Here is a 14675-nt window from a genome sequence, read left to right as displayed (position 1 = left end):
TGACAGTAAAGTAGGAGCTCTCTGCTTGGAAAATGTGTGACAGCCCCCTTGGCCTGGAACTGTGTAAGCACAGTATGGTTACTGTGAACAAAGAATACAAGCACACAGCATGAATGTAGACTAACAAGTGGTCTGTAAAGTCATGCTGTAGCTTCCTGCTTCCAAACTTCCCCATGAGAACAAATCCTAATTTGCTGGGTTCTTTGAAGCCATCTGCAGGAGGAAGAAGGGCAAAAAGGGAAATGTGATACACCTCAGCCCATTGACAAATTCAGTGGGGCTAGTATGATGCTGTGCTGTGAGGGCTACCTTACAAACTGTGGTATATGGAATGGATAAAAGTTCTGCACTTCAGTACTCTGGGGTGTTTGGGTTTACTGGACTGAGTTTTGCTGGGTGTCAGCAGATTGTTCTAAAGTAAATCCCTTGGTGAGCCCAAAAGCAAGGCTCCTCTGTAGAATACAGGCTGTGACTAAATGTTATAGCTTTTGCCTGGGGTGCTGGGAGTGATGTCTGGAACAGAGCAGTGATGGAGAACAAACAACATGTAGGTCCTCCAGTCATATTTTTGCCACAGCAAAACACCAAACCTGGTGGCTCAGCTTGGGGTATGGTGATATTTGTTATTTAAATGCTTCTGCTGTTTGTTAGCAGGCTGTTATTTTCAAAGCATCTTTCATTGCCTTTTGAGTTTGTGTCACTGCTGTATGTTTTTTAGAGTGTGTTTGCAACTCTTGTTCTTTCTAACTTCAGGGACTGATGAAGAAACTATTCTGAAGATCCTTACCAGCAGAAACAATACTCAGCGTCAAGAAATTGCATCTGCCTTTAAAACCTTATTTGGCAGGGTGAGGAGAAGAAAAATACCTCTAGAAATGTGCTGAATGTGGCTTTTGATGGTTACTTAAAACTGTGGGGTGCATTTATCACATTCCCTGTAAAACATTCCTTTGAAGGAAAATTTAGTTTTGCTTTTGTCTCCCCCTGTCCCTCACCTTGCCATATCCTGAATTGTTGGCTAAGTTAGAATACTCCTTTTAGGTTAGCACAAGGAAGTTCCTTTCTCTGTTTTGGTCCAATATGTTTTATATGGGGTTTAGTGCAAAAGCTCCTGTAGTTTGGTCTTGGTACACTTCTGGTACTGACCTCATTCACAATATGGAAGGAGTTATCCAATGTTTTGATGCAAGTCTGCAATGTAAGGTGATAGCAGGAAAATATTTTTTTAGAGCTAGAAAAAGTGACAGGCATAAAGCAGCCTAGTACCGTAGGAGAGAACAAAACCAGATACATTGGTATATAAAGCTGTGAGTTCAAAGCAAAGACAGCTTGTTTCTTCCAGCATTGTTGGATCCCTTAATATTCTGGCTGGGTAACCTTTGTTTCAAATAGCAAGTGCAGTGAACAACAAGGGCTTACTACAGCATGTTTTGCATTTTCCAAATGCCCAGGTAGCCTTTGCTTCTGCCTTAGTTTGCTACGTTTATTTCAGTTCAGGTGCCAATTAAATAAAAAAGAGCTTTGTCCCATTTTTGATGTGTCTCCAGAGTCTTCCAGCTTGCAGACACACATGCATCAACTTCAGATGGTTAGTCCTCATTCATTACAGCATTCTTTGTTCTGTGTTAGGATCTTGTAGATGACCTGAAGTCGGAACTTACTGGCAAGTTTGAAACACTGATGGTGTCTCTGATGAGGCCAAGATATATTTTTGATGCTCATGCACTGAAGCATGCCATCAAGGTAAGAGGACTGAGGGGTGGGAATTAATACGTTATATGAAATGTTTGTTGCTCTTTTGTGTTTTTTTAGGAATGAACTTTTGGTTGGGAAGGGGAATGTTAATGGAAGTAGACTTTTTTCTTTTTTCTTTTTCTTTTTTTTTCCAAATTAGGAATGTTATGCCAACACTTGCTATTATCTATAATGCCATGGTTTTGCCTGGTTTCTTATTGATCCTAATAACTCATTAGAGGAAGTCTATTAATCTAATCTGTATAATGTTTTATGTGACATTATTTTCATGAGAAACTATGTAATCTTAAAAGAATCGTATCGCTGTAGATGCAAATTAAAATGTGCACAGCATAAAACTTGTTCCTTCTGATTGAAGTATGATTAGTATATGGACACATTGCTTTTAAATGTGTTTTGCTGCTAAAGTGCAGTGCTGAAGTCAGTGGATGCTAGGTTTTTCTGCTGTGAGCAGCCTAAGTTTTACAGCTATACAGCTGTACATGTAAGTTGCAAATTACTTCAAGGCTTTTCATTAAAATTTGGTGTCATTTGTATGTCTCTTCTTGACTACTATTTAAGCTAGAGTGTGTTTTGCCCCTGGTGGATTACAGCACAACTCCAAAACTTTGGGGCTAGCATACATGTGTAAATTGGTGTCCACCAAAATTATGGGCAGGTTTTATCTGTATTGTTGAATGTGTTCTAAAAGCTACCTCCAGGAACAGAGAAGAGTTGATAACCATGTCAGTGTTGCCTTTCCAACATTTCTCTTTAGCTGAATGCATTTAGTGCCTTTCTGGGAAGGCTAGTCTAGATATTTTAGTGTGTTTTCTTCCAGGTGGTTCTATTTTTTTTTTTCCCTCTCCTCTGTCACACCTTTCTGGTATCACCAGCCTGTGGAAATTCAGGACTTGGATGTTCCTGGATTATTCATGGAAACTATTGATTAAAGTATAGGACATTGAACTTGACTGGTGTTAGGTAGTGCTTGGTTGGGTGACACTTGCACGTAAACTCTCAAGACCCTTGATGACCAACTGGTTAATATGTAGGCTTTAGTCAACTGTGCAAATGAGTGATCATGAACCCATGACCCAGCAAATAATGTCTCAGAAAACAGAAACTTTAATCCTGGACATTTTCTGTAATGCCCTTAGATGCAGTAGGGGAACAGGAGATGACACCTGACAAAGAAACTGATAAAGGTCTTGTTGACTAAAAGGAAAAAAATTATTCCCAAGCTCCTTTTGTTGATTTAGGAGTCAAAGGCTGACAGGGAAATGACAGAACAGGTAGGTGCAGGAGGGAAAATAGAGATAGTGAGATAAGGGTGGTTTTGTTCTTGTTGCTTACTAAAAATTACATAAAACACAAGGTCATAGGATTTCAGAGAATGTGTCTGCACTGCAAAAGATGTCAATAGTAGCTGTAGTTCAGCTAAGACGGGTAACAACAGTAAAGAAGATGCGATAGCAGAGACTTAACAACTCAGCAGGGAGCATTAAGTCTGTGCTGAAGATTGTCCTATCAGTTTTCACTGCTGCTACTTAGATTAGAACTAGTATAACTGTGCCTGTCTCACTTGTTGAGTAGGCATGTTCTTGAAACAATCTGTATTTGGAAAATTACTACATGTAACCTGGCAAATATGTGTTTTGGTTATCTTTGTATGCAGTTAGTATTCAGATTTTTCTTACAGGAAAGATAGTAAATAACATGCTGAAGCAAAAAATACACAGTATTGTATTTCATTGTTCCATTTGTGAAGTGGCTCCTTTGAAAGCATAAAGAGCAATGGCTTATTCTTACAGACAAAGTAGACTCAGATTGAGGAAACAAGATATGGACTTGGCTTTTGTAAGTTTTATCCCTTTAAAAGTGAAGAGTACCTGTTGTGTCCACTGTAATTAGAGCACAGCAGCTTGAAGTATCTGGGTTAGCAATTCTTTTGTAAAATGTGGTTGTTTGCAGTGAAAGAGAGCGTGGGTTTAACAGAACATAGTTCATAGAAGGGTAAAGATCATTGCTGGGTAGCTCTGTCTATCTGTGTACTAGTTGATGTGACATGTTGTATGAACTAGAGCTAGGATGGAAATTGTTACTCTGTTCATTTACTGTAATACTGAAGAACAGAGGCATATCTGGGTGTGCTTAAACGGGGGAGGGCTTATCTGAATCCTGCAGCAGTGAGCCTTTACTAAGTCTTGGGTAGGTTTTGAGAACAATCAAGCTGGAACTGGAACAAATTCTTTCCAAAATCCCCACAATATACCAGAAATAAGAAAATTATTTTACATTATTTGTTCAAAGTGTATAAGCTGATGCTTGTTTTTTATTGTCAAAGAATTCTTGTTTTCCTTTTGTTATTCCATCAACTGATTTATACTTGAACCTCTGCAGGGAGCAGGAACCAATGAGAAGGTGTTGACTGAAATTCTTGCTTCCAGAACACCCGAGGAAGTGCGGAATGTTAAGCAGGTTTATCTGCAAGGTAAAGTTCTGCGTAAAAGAAAGTTCTAGGGTCTCTGTTTTATTTTAATATGACCATAGCTCATATTTCAAATAAGGTCTATCAGTGAAGAGGTGGATGTGTCCAAAAAAATGGAATTTCATTCTGTGATTTTGGCAAAACTCCAGGTTGAAAGAAACTAGAGTTTGGATTGAAAATATTTTTATTTTGGGGCAATTACTCCAGGTTATGGTATTTTGTGCCTTATAGTTAGAATTAATTAAAATGTGTTTCTTTCACTCATTATTTACATCCCTTTGACTGAAAGGGGATTTTTAGTAATTGGAAACTATAAAACTGGTATCACATGAAAAAACAGAAGTAATATTTTTGCCTTTTTGCTCAGCATTCTGTTCAAATGCATTTGGGCTAAAGCAGGTGCAGCTTTTTGTTTGTCCACAGAAGGATGTGCTTTTACTCTGTGATTGTGTGTTTGTGTTTTTTAAGGCAATGTTTTGACACATTTCTTTAAGCTCTGCAGCTCCAAGCAACACAAGGAATTCTAATTTTATAATAAAGTTTGAGGCAAAATTTAGAGCCTCCAAAGGCAAGAGTTATTAGTACTGGGCTTTTCTGGTCTCACAGTTGTTGCGTGGTTGTGAGACTGTCATATTTTAGCTCAACTTCAGATCTGTATGCTTTTTAGTTCTTCAAGAGCTGAATCTATGCACGTCACCTTGTATTTAAAAATATTTTGAGTAACATGCTCCTGATATGATGTGTGAAATGCTATATTTTCACCTCTTTTACAATAATGTTAGGCTATAAGTGAAAGCAGAATAGGTCCTAGTTGTTAAAGCTGCTTGTGATAAATGATTCTACAAGCTGAGACTCAAATTAACTTTTGACGTTTCCTTGCCTTCTCAAAAGAGTGAGAAATTCCGTGAGGTGGTGAATAGATGTTGCTGTTTTGCAGAGTATGAGGCCAACTTGGAGGATAAGATCAAAGGAGAAACATCAGGCCATTTTCAGAGACTGCTGGTGGTCCTGCTGCAGGTCAGTATCTCTGTGTGCAGGCAGGTGTGTAATATTTTCAGTTCTGTTTTCCTGTTTGATGTATACTTCTCACTTTCTGCTTACTACCTTGGCATTCTGCATAGACCTGGTGATAGGCAGGATTGGTTCTGAAACTGAGTCAGTTCCCCTGCCTTGCAGAGTCAGTCTTGAGCTCTGTCATTTTCACATATCTGAATCAAAACACTTCTGTGATGCTCATGGGTATAGCAGAATTCCTGCTACAGGGAGTTTTAAAGGCAATTGAAGAAGAGAACTTACATTGCATGAAGACATGCAAACAGAAGGGGAAAGTAAGATGCTTTTGGAGAAGATGCATTAGGGTTTGACTCCTGCAGTAACTCTTACAGGCTCAGTATAGCAGACAAGTTGCTTTTAGATTCAACTTTTGATTCTTCTTTTTAACTACTTTTTGAAATTCTCTTTAGGCAAATAGAGATCCTGATGGCAGAGTTGATGAGGGTCTTGTTGAGCAGGATGCTCAGGTGAGTGAATGACTTTGATTTTGGGGCATTTCTACAAGTTATCTCACAAAGAGTATGCTGCTTGAATTCAGATGTAAGAGAGAATTGTTATGGTTCTTTGTATTTTTTTAATACGTTTTTCTCTTTCCTGGACAAAATAAGTGTCAAAATACTGAAACACTGGCATCAAGACTTTTGGCACTTCTGTGTTTCTGTGTAACAAATGTCTTATTTTGCTTATTACTTAATGAGGTGCCTAAAATAAACAGTAATTAGATCACTGGAAGAAAGAGTTATGATTGCTGAGGCTTTATGATGCAGAGAGACCTACTGATGGAAAACTCGGATGTTAATGGTTCATTCTTAATATCTGACTTGGAACTTCTCTTTGAATTCAAACCTTACGTATCGTGTCACATACATGTTGTAGCAAAATGTTAATGCTCTTTGGTGATGGATGCCTCCATAAAGGGTGAAATACTAAAAAGAGAAAAATGTAACAAATATTCTGCTTGACTGTAACCAGATGACAGGCTAAGAATTACCTCTAAAGAGTGTCTAGGAGCACATGTATTGCCCTTTGCCAGTATTGTCCATGACATTGTCACTGATCGCTAAACCTGTGCTTGTGTCAGGAAAAGTAATACTAGCAGTTGATGCTATCTCTTGCTGACTGCTCTTGGCTTTGTTGTTAGTTGCAATGATCAATATTTCAGCAGTTTGGTTACAGACCTCATTTAGTGCATGTTTCTTCTGGGTTATTTCAGATAACTCTGGGGTAGACACTTTGCTCTCATAAATTGTCAGTTGAGGTGAAAGAAAATATATGGGTTGTTCAAGGTGACAAGGAGAAAAAGTAGAATACCACATCAGTGAAACATTCTCCTGATAGCAAGAAGCACAAGATCCAAGAGACAGAAGGGAAAAGTGTATTTTATTGGCACAGGCCTGTCCTTTGTTATGCAAATTCAGAAAGTGTTGTTCTCCTGCTATTACAATTAGCTATGTGGAAACCAGAGCTGGAAAATTAGTGAGGTAAATGTTTGAATCATTAAACTGTTTAATGAAGTTGTCAGTTTCACCTTTAGCTGGGCTTGCATAATTGAAGAAACCCGTGAACCACAGGCCTTGGCAGCAAGATAGATTCCTTTTGGCCTCTTTAATTGAGCTTAAATGAGCATCTGAATTTAGGAGGCACCCTACCTAAATGTTGAAAAAGTCTTGGTTTTCTAAGTGGTCTCTGTAGCTTATGTACATTTGGCTTGAGCTGAGATCCAAACAGTGAAGTGTTCTGTCACGTTTCTCTGTATTGCTGTCTTTACATTCAAGATCTAACATAGCTGGAGCACATTCAGAGAATTTTCTAATTAGTACTGCAAGGTACAGATGGTCAGAATTGAGGAACGTGACTGTGTAAGACTATTTTTGGCTTCCCAGTGTTTCTCTTGATTGGTATGATCCTCTGGGAAGGATTTTATACATTAGAGGGCAGCCTTTTTACTCAGTAGTGATTTTTAATTTTTTTTTTTCATCTGTGATTACTAAATATGAATTCAAAGCAGCTGGGGACTGGGCATTTATACTAACAGATTGTATGAACATGCAGGAAACTTGCAAGACTTCTCTGAGAATGCTGAATGAGAAAATCTGACTTTTTGGAAGACATTTTGTGAATAGTACTGTTTTTAAGTTACCAAATTGCTTTAGATGTTGGGTATTGCACAGCAGTAAGCCAGGTAAAAACTCAGAGCTCAGATAAAATGCCATTAACAACTTACAGTATCTCTGAAGAAATGCATTCCTGGCATTTCTAAAGACTGTGGAGGGATTTCACATTTGCTACTGGATGGAGCGTGACAGTATTCATTTGAAGAGCTTAGTATACATTATTTGAAATAAATATCTTTGCAATGGCTTAATAGCTTTTCCACCCCCTTTTGTGCTTTGTCGCATTAGTACTAAAAAGAGCATGCAGCAGTCAAACGCGTTTTGAAAAGGATTGTGGGACAAACATAAATAGATTTGTGACATCCCTTTCAGGTTTTACAATATGGACAGTCAGATTGCCAACAGTGTGGCTGTGCCGCAGATTTGGTTGTGGGCATTTTTCTTGGAAAAATTTGATTGCCTCAATATAGGTGGTAGCCTGTTTGCCTGTCCCCTGCTCACTGAGGAGGGAGGAAAAAACGCTATACTCTGCAGTATGTACAAACATTTCCCCTTACATGGTGTTTAGCACACGATTTTGAAAAAAGCTTCTGAGTGTCAGGAAAAAGAACTGAGTTTTCTGAAGTTTTTTTCTTTCTCATTTTACCCCTCCTGTTGTTTATTCTAGCTTCTATAAGTGCTTTACTTTCCTAAGTCCTGCTAACGGCCCAGTCGTTGTCTGCATTGAAAAAAGACTTGCCTGAAGGGCAAGGAATGTGCTAAAAAATATTAAAATCTGTTACTGACCTAGTCTAATACATAAATATCTGGCAGTCCACAAATCCTGTTTCTGAGAGCTTCTAAATCATCTTCCCCTCCTTTTCTCATTCCTCTTGGGCCAAGTTAGCCAGTGGTTCTCCCATTGATGTGAGTCATCTAATAAGTCTTTGCTAGTCTGATTTAAAAAGGGGGAAGTTAAAAAAACCCCCACAAAACAACAAAAAACCCCACAAAAAACCAACCAAACAAAAAACCCCACAAACCCACAAAACCCAAAACAACAGAAAAAGTGGTATTTGGAGTGGGTTTTATCCTCCTGTATTATCCCAGTTTCAGAAAACTGAAGGTTTGTGAGAGGCGCTATGTGCACAGTCAATTTTAGAGCCTTAAGCAGTATTACTCATGTAAATGCTTCCACAGTTGATTTCAGAACTTATAATTTGTTTCTTTCTAAAGTAATTTTAGTACTTGGCAATTTTATTTAATTTTTTCCCCTCCAGCTATAGCTTGTTAGCAAGTTTAATGCTCCTTAGAGTGAGACAAATAGAGCTTTTCAACAGGGTATATGGACACATAACAAATGCTGTTGTTTTGCTATCTTGATTTTCCAACAGGTCTTGTTTAGAGCTGGGGAGCTGAAATGGGGAACAGATGAAGAGAAGTTCATTACCATCTTGGGAACCCGAAGCATTTCACATTTAAGGAGGGGTAGGTGGTATTGTTCATGTATGCTTGAAAACTTCTGTTTGAAGTCTCAGTTCTACCCATCTGATTGTAAAAATGGCAGGGAAGTTTTTTCTGGTACTACATTTTTCAAGCCCAGAAATCTTTAATCAACGCTTCCTCTGCTTAACACATTTGTTTATGTTACAAGTAATTCAGTTCCTCATGACAGAGGTGATCTGCTTGAAGGAGTGGTACCATAGATCTGAGGGATAGCTGGGGTGTTTCTTTCTGGGTGCTTGTTTATTACCTTTTTTTGTCACTTTTGCTGTGAGTGCACACGGCTGGCTCATGTTCAACCTGGTGCCCACCAGGACCCCCATGGTCTTTTTCTGCAAAGCTGCTTTCAAGCTGGTTCACTCCCAGCATATGCTGGTGCATGAGGTTATTCCGGTACAGGAATGTGGTGAATAGTAGCAGTTGGGTGGGAAATAGGTATTTAAATTAGGACAGAGGGAAGAGTGAGTGGATAGCATTAGTACAGTGGATAATGGGGTACAGGTGGCATTAACCTGTACTCGGGAGGATACTGGGAGAAATACTGGCCATAGATGTGACTGAAGACACTTTCTGTTTTCCAGTGTTCGACAAATACATGACTATTTCCGGCTTTCAAATTGAAGAGACAATTGACCGTGAAACCTCTGGTGATTTGGAGAAGCTGCTTTTGGCAGTTGGTAATTAAGTCTTAATAGATCTAGAACTTACTTTCTTCATTGTCTCTCAGTGATCCTTAAACTGTAGTTGTAGGAAGTGGCATGAAAATGTGGTCCCTTTTTAAAGTTAATCACCTGGGATGTATTTCCATATCAAGAGAATAGGCCTTATTCTTCCTGTAATAGTTGGGGGGGAAGTGGGGCATGGGGTGATGTGGTGAACTGCATTCTATTTGGTCATGTGCATCTCTGTCATAAAGGGACAGGAAACTCTGCCTTTGTATTCCTGGCATCTCATTTAGGACAAAGTCATAGTATTTTTGTAACTGGGAGTAGAATTTCACTAGCAAAGTCCGTTTTCTGTTAGAAATATATGGTGCATCCTGACTCCTAGAACTTAAGAGTTGTAGCAGAGGAACAGACTAGCTGACAATTGTGTAACTTAATTTTCCACACTAGAGAGAATAAACCAGTAACACACCCCTTGTCTCAACAATAAAAGATTGCCCTGTGTTGAGTAACAATCAGTAATTTAAACCTTTGCCTTTTTTCAGTGAAATGCGTCCGAAGTGTGCCTGCCTATTTTGCTGAAACTCTGTATCATTCTATGAAGGTGTGTACATGTTTTTCTTACGTCACTCTCCATCTCCCCCAGCTACAATTCTTCTCCCTTTTGCCAACAAGATACTAAATATCTGCAAAAGGTTTGGGTAATGCAGATCTAGTAGAGTATATAAGCGATCCATAAGCTTTTCTCTGAGTTAATTGTAAGTTTGTCAGACCATAGTTTTTTTTCACAGAAAACACCAGTTTCCTCAACTGTTTTTGGACTTGGTCTTATAACATTGGAAAATGTTTGGCTGCATCCAACCTTCAGCTAAATAATTATTATAGTGCCTTTAGGTGGTGGGTGTATTGGGGAAGTAAAGATGACCAAAAACTAAATTGCTGATTGTGTAGATTTAGTGCTCTTTGGTTTGGAGATGGGTATTTACAGACTGAAGGTATAGCTAGCTTTGAAACACATTTTAATGACTATCTGTCCCATTTTGAGAAAGAAAAGAATCTCATCAGAGGAAAAGGAAAGAGGCTTAAACAGCTACAAAAGATTCTGCAGAGGAATCCCATCAGTGACACAGCTGTATTTCTGTTGGCTTTGCCTTCTCTTGGATGGGAAGAGATAATCAGGGAAAAATTTATTTTAAACTCACAGTGGCTAATATTATTATTATATTAATTAAAACCAAGGTAGAATAGTGTATTGTTTTCAGACAAGTGATCAGCTTCTCTGAAGAATTCCTCCCTTCCCCTTGCAAGAAAGCGCTGAAGTATATTTGTCACCAGATGGTTGTGTTGATGAAGTGTCAGCATGAGAATTAATGAAAAGAGATGAAAATGATAGCTTAGTATTGAAAAGCTGTTTTACTGCTTTTATAAACATCAGTGTAAAATAAGATTCAGGTGGAAAATATGGAATATTATATCAGTATGCTGAGAGCTGTATGAGGAGGATTACTTCTTATTTCTCTATTTATTGATTTTAATTTTTAAAGAAAGCAGTAGAAAACCTTTTCCTGTAGGTTTTAGAATCTTAAGTTTCTCTTTGAGGGACCTGAATAATGTCTGCTGGTGAGATGCCCAGTTATTTTTTAAATATAAATAGCAATCATTAAGCACTTCAGGTAAGGAAGGTCATAATTTATTGCTTTGGCAGAAGAGTTTGCACTTCTATTTCATCAGTTTGGCGTGACAAAATTATAAAACATGCAGAGTTTGCTTTGATGATTAGATGGGACAGAGCCTGGCTTTTAACAGATTCTAATGTCAAATCCTGCTTAGAAACCACTGGACTCATGGCATAACTTTTGAGCAGCTTTAGGGCATTTTTAGATGTAATCCAAGAATATTACACGCAGTTGAAGGATTGAGTGACCCTGGACGTTAGGCTGAAGATGATCGTGGGGGCTGTGCCAAGTCCTTCTTGAGGTGCATTAGCAGGTCAGCATGTGAAAATGTGTATTGCTTCAGCTTGTGTGGAGTCTGACGTGCCAGCACAGGAACTTCAATGTTTAAAACAATAGAAGTGACTAAGAGTGGAGCATGTTTGCGTGGTTGGAAAAAATACATGAAGTTTGTCTTCATAACTGGATGATTTGTGAAATGAGTCGCTCTGCCTATATGTTTGTGTATGGTGTTTCATGCTTTGTATTAGTCATTTAGGACTTAGTCATAAATTAGGATTTATGTACCCAGTTCCAGAACTGACTGTGATTCTGCAGCCTCGGACTACAAGGAAAGGGTTACTTGCAGGTGAATCTGCTCATGGTGATCAGCTATGCTATGTAATTTTGGAACTGGATTATTTAAAATTTATGTGGGCTTTCATGTTTGAAGCCTGGGTGATGCAACATGAAATAAGAGGTCTGATCGTATGGTGATTCACGGAAGTCCAGGGATTAGAACACCTTGTATAGTCACGGCTCTGTTCACCACACTGCAGTGTGAATGTCTTGTGATACTGTCCCAAATAATTCTGTTTTGGAATAGAAGTGGAGTGCAGGAGTGTTTTCAGGCACCACTTGTTGCACTTGATGTTTTCATGTTGCACTCTGATTGTTTGCATTTGTTGTTTTGCTGCAGCATCTGTCCTTACAAACTTGTACTTCAATATTATTTGAACTTTTCTCTTTAGGGGGCTGGCACTGATGATGATACCCTGATCAGAGTCATGGTCTCAAGAAGTGAAATTGATCTGTTGGATATTAGACAAGAATTCAGAAAGAATTTTGCTAAATCATTGCATCATATGATTCAGGTAAAATGATTGTTTTGTTGCCAGGGAAAGTGAGGGTTACTGAGATGTCATTGTTTCCACTATTTATTTTTATTGGAAGGGCTGAATGTGAGTATAGCTGGACAGCACAGTGCACTGTGGGAGCAGTGGTGGCTGCTCTGCAGTTTTGTGAACTACCACAGTGTCATTTGAATGGGGAGCACTTCCTATGGAAAACTAAAGGTTTTTTTCCAGTGTTCACTAGGAGAACAGATGTGCTTTTCTGAAATTACGATTACTCATGCACCATTTTTAGCTACTGTTTCATTTCCTTTTTCTTGTCTGGGTTCCCTCTGATTTTCAGTGCTTCAGAGAGGGTGCTGGCTACAGAGAAATAATACTGGGGTTGGGAGTCTGAATTATCATGAGGTTGAAGTTTAAATCTTGGATTGTGGTGCGGAACCTTTTGCACCATTTCAAAGTGGAAAGCATTTCACTGTGAAGTCAGTCTGAATCATAACCTCCCTTTGAGTGGATGGGAAGGAGCAAGGGGGAAAAGAGCCAGCAAGAAATCCAGAGCCAGCTGTTGCTGCGAAGTTGAAGCCAAAATACTTCTTATGAATTTTTTGAGAGTATTTTGTTTTATTTTTTTTAAATGCTGCTTTTTATGGTTTTCTGTTACCATTCTTGACATTATGCTGCCTTAATTAAACTGGGTGGAGTTGCTTTTGACACTCTCAGTCAGGTCCGCGCAGCTGTCCTGTGGAATTAGTAGCAGAGCTTCCCGTTAATTACAGGGAGCAGGGCTGGGGCCTTTCTAAGTGATGGCAGGTGCACTTTGTACTTTGAACAGTGGTTGGTTTTGATGCTGCTTCAGGCTTCTCCTTTGTTTCGGCTTTCTGTCCTGCAGATTAATGCATTCTAATGTGCAATGGGTAGCTCAGTACTAGTAAAGCTTTTGGAGGCTTGTGTTTCTGAAAGTGTCTGTCTAAATACAGCTCTAATGTAAAAGACAGAGAATTTCCTTGCATCATTCCCAAGTGAGGAGTCATCCAAGTGGATTTCCTGTGGGTGGGACAAATGTGTAATCTCCTGGAGCCCTCCTTGGCTGCTGCTTTTTTTGACATTTCTGTGGTTGTGACTCATGGTGACTGGTCTGTTGTATTAACAGAAAGATACATCTGGGGACTACAGGAAAGCACTCCTGCTCCTCTGTGGTGGAGATGACGACTAATGGTGACAATGACATGAAGGATTTGTTGTACTCCAGCTTTGCAGCCCTTAGTTAGCATGTCTACTAAGTTTTTGTATCTTAATGCTTTGTGGCTGTTTGAATTTGTACTAGTACTGCACTTACTAAAAATGAGCATATTGTTATCCAAGTGATAGCTAGTCCTTCCTCTTCCTGACATCCCAACTTCCAGGATTTTCAAGTGCCTTCTGTGAATATGTGAGAGTTGTCTTCATGGAAGATGAGAACTGAGTACAGAACCCAGTTCTTTGCAAGTGTTTTGCTGAAATAGGAAAAAAAACACACATGTATTTCACTAATAATTTGGAGATAATGTCTTTGCTTATAATCCTGACATTTCCACTGAATCTTAAGCTAGCTCTAACATAGTTGCAAATTAAGAGAAGATATCCTTTGTATGTTATATTTGAATGAATTTGCTGAACATAATACAAGCAATCATTGGAAACCTAAAGGACCAATAAATTTTTTCCCTCTAAGCACAATTGTATGTGGTTTTTAATGGCCAAAGATTCATTTTTCCTTTTGTATGGTTCCACTACTTCAAATGGTTGGTGTATTTTTCCTACTATTAGGCAGGCTTCTGAGTATGTGTGATATTTTCCAGCTATACATCTTGATGTCTACTGTATGGGTGCTGTGGTGATGGAATACTAAATTATTGGTATTTGAGTAAATTATGGGTATTTGCTGAGCATTGCATTCCCATTTTGTCTTTTTCTTCTCCAAAGCTGGGGAAAGGAAGGAGAGCTGTTTGCACAGTCCCAGAGCAGAGCAGACATGCTGCACTTCTAGGACCAGTCGAAGATTTCTGAGATGGAAGCAGGTGAAGAAGAGGTGGAAAGACAGTGATCTGTATTTCAGGGATCTTGGGTGAAAAGAGGATGGTTGCAGCACCACTTTCTCATCAGGTTAGCAGGGAGCAAAGCACAGTGCAAGAGAAGCACCAGTCTGTTATGTAGGCTGCCTTAAACTCACTGCTTTAGTTCCGCATTTATGACTGGCTCTGAAAATTGAATTGACAATGTGTGAAGGAGAATAAAGAGACTTCTGTATCATGCATTGCAAGGTCTAAACGCCATGGTTCTAAATTTAGCTGATTGGTTAGTCACATACATCA

The 14675-nt window shown here is 38.9% G+C and overlaps 1 protein-coding gene across 4 annotated transcripts in view; it reads left to right on the top strand.

Moving 5' to 3' along the window:
- The window catches only part of ANXA5 (annexin A5), a 53363-nt gene extending 39329 nt beyond the window's left edge, over positions 1-14034 (top strand). For all 4 annotated transcript variants that reach the window (XM_051616841.1, XM_051616843.1, XM_051616842.1 and 1 more), the window contains 10 exons: positions 754-848; positions 1630-1743; positions 4138-4228; positions 5163-5242; positions 5689-5745; positions 8766-8859; positions 9456-9551; positions 10085-10143; positions 12223-12345; positions 13475-14034. In XM_051616841.1, coding sequence (XP_051472801.1) covers positions 754-848; positions 1630-1743; positions 4138-4228; positions 5163-5242; positions 5689-5745; positions 8766-8859; positions 9456-9551; positions 10085-10143; positions 12223-12345; positions 13475-13537 — 872 coding nt within the window. In that variant the 3' untranslated portion in view covers positions 13538-14034. The remainder of the gene's footprint in view (positions 1-753; positions 849-1629; positions 1744-4137; positions 4229-5162; positions 5243-5688; positions 5746-8765; positions 8860-9455; positions 9552-10084; positions 10144-12222; positions 12346-13474) is intronic.
- Positions 14035-14675: the final 641 nt, after the last annotated feature.

Source organism: Apus apus, chromosome 4 (assembly GCF_020740795.1).
Source record: "Apus apus isolate bApuApu2 chromosome 4, bApuApu2.pri.cur, whole genome shotgun sequence".
In the NCBI taxonomy this organism is placed as follows: Eukaryota; Metazoa; Chordata; class Aves; order Apodiformes; family Apodidae; genus Apus; species Apus apus.
Note: the sequence above shows the minus strand (reverse complement) of the source record. Positions and strands in the feature narration are given on the sequence as shown.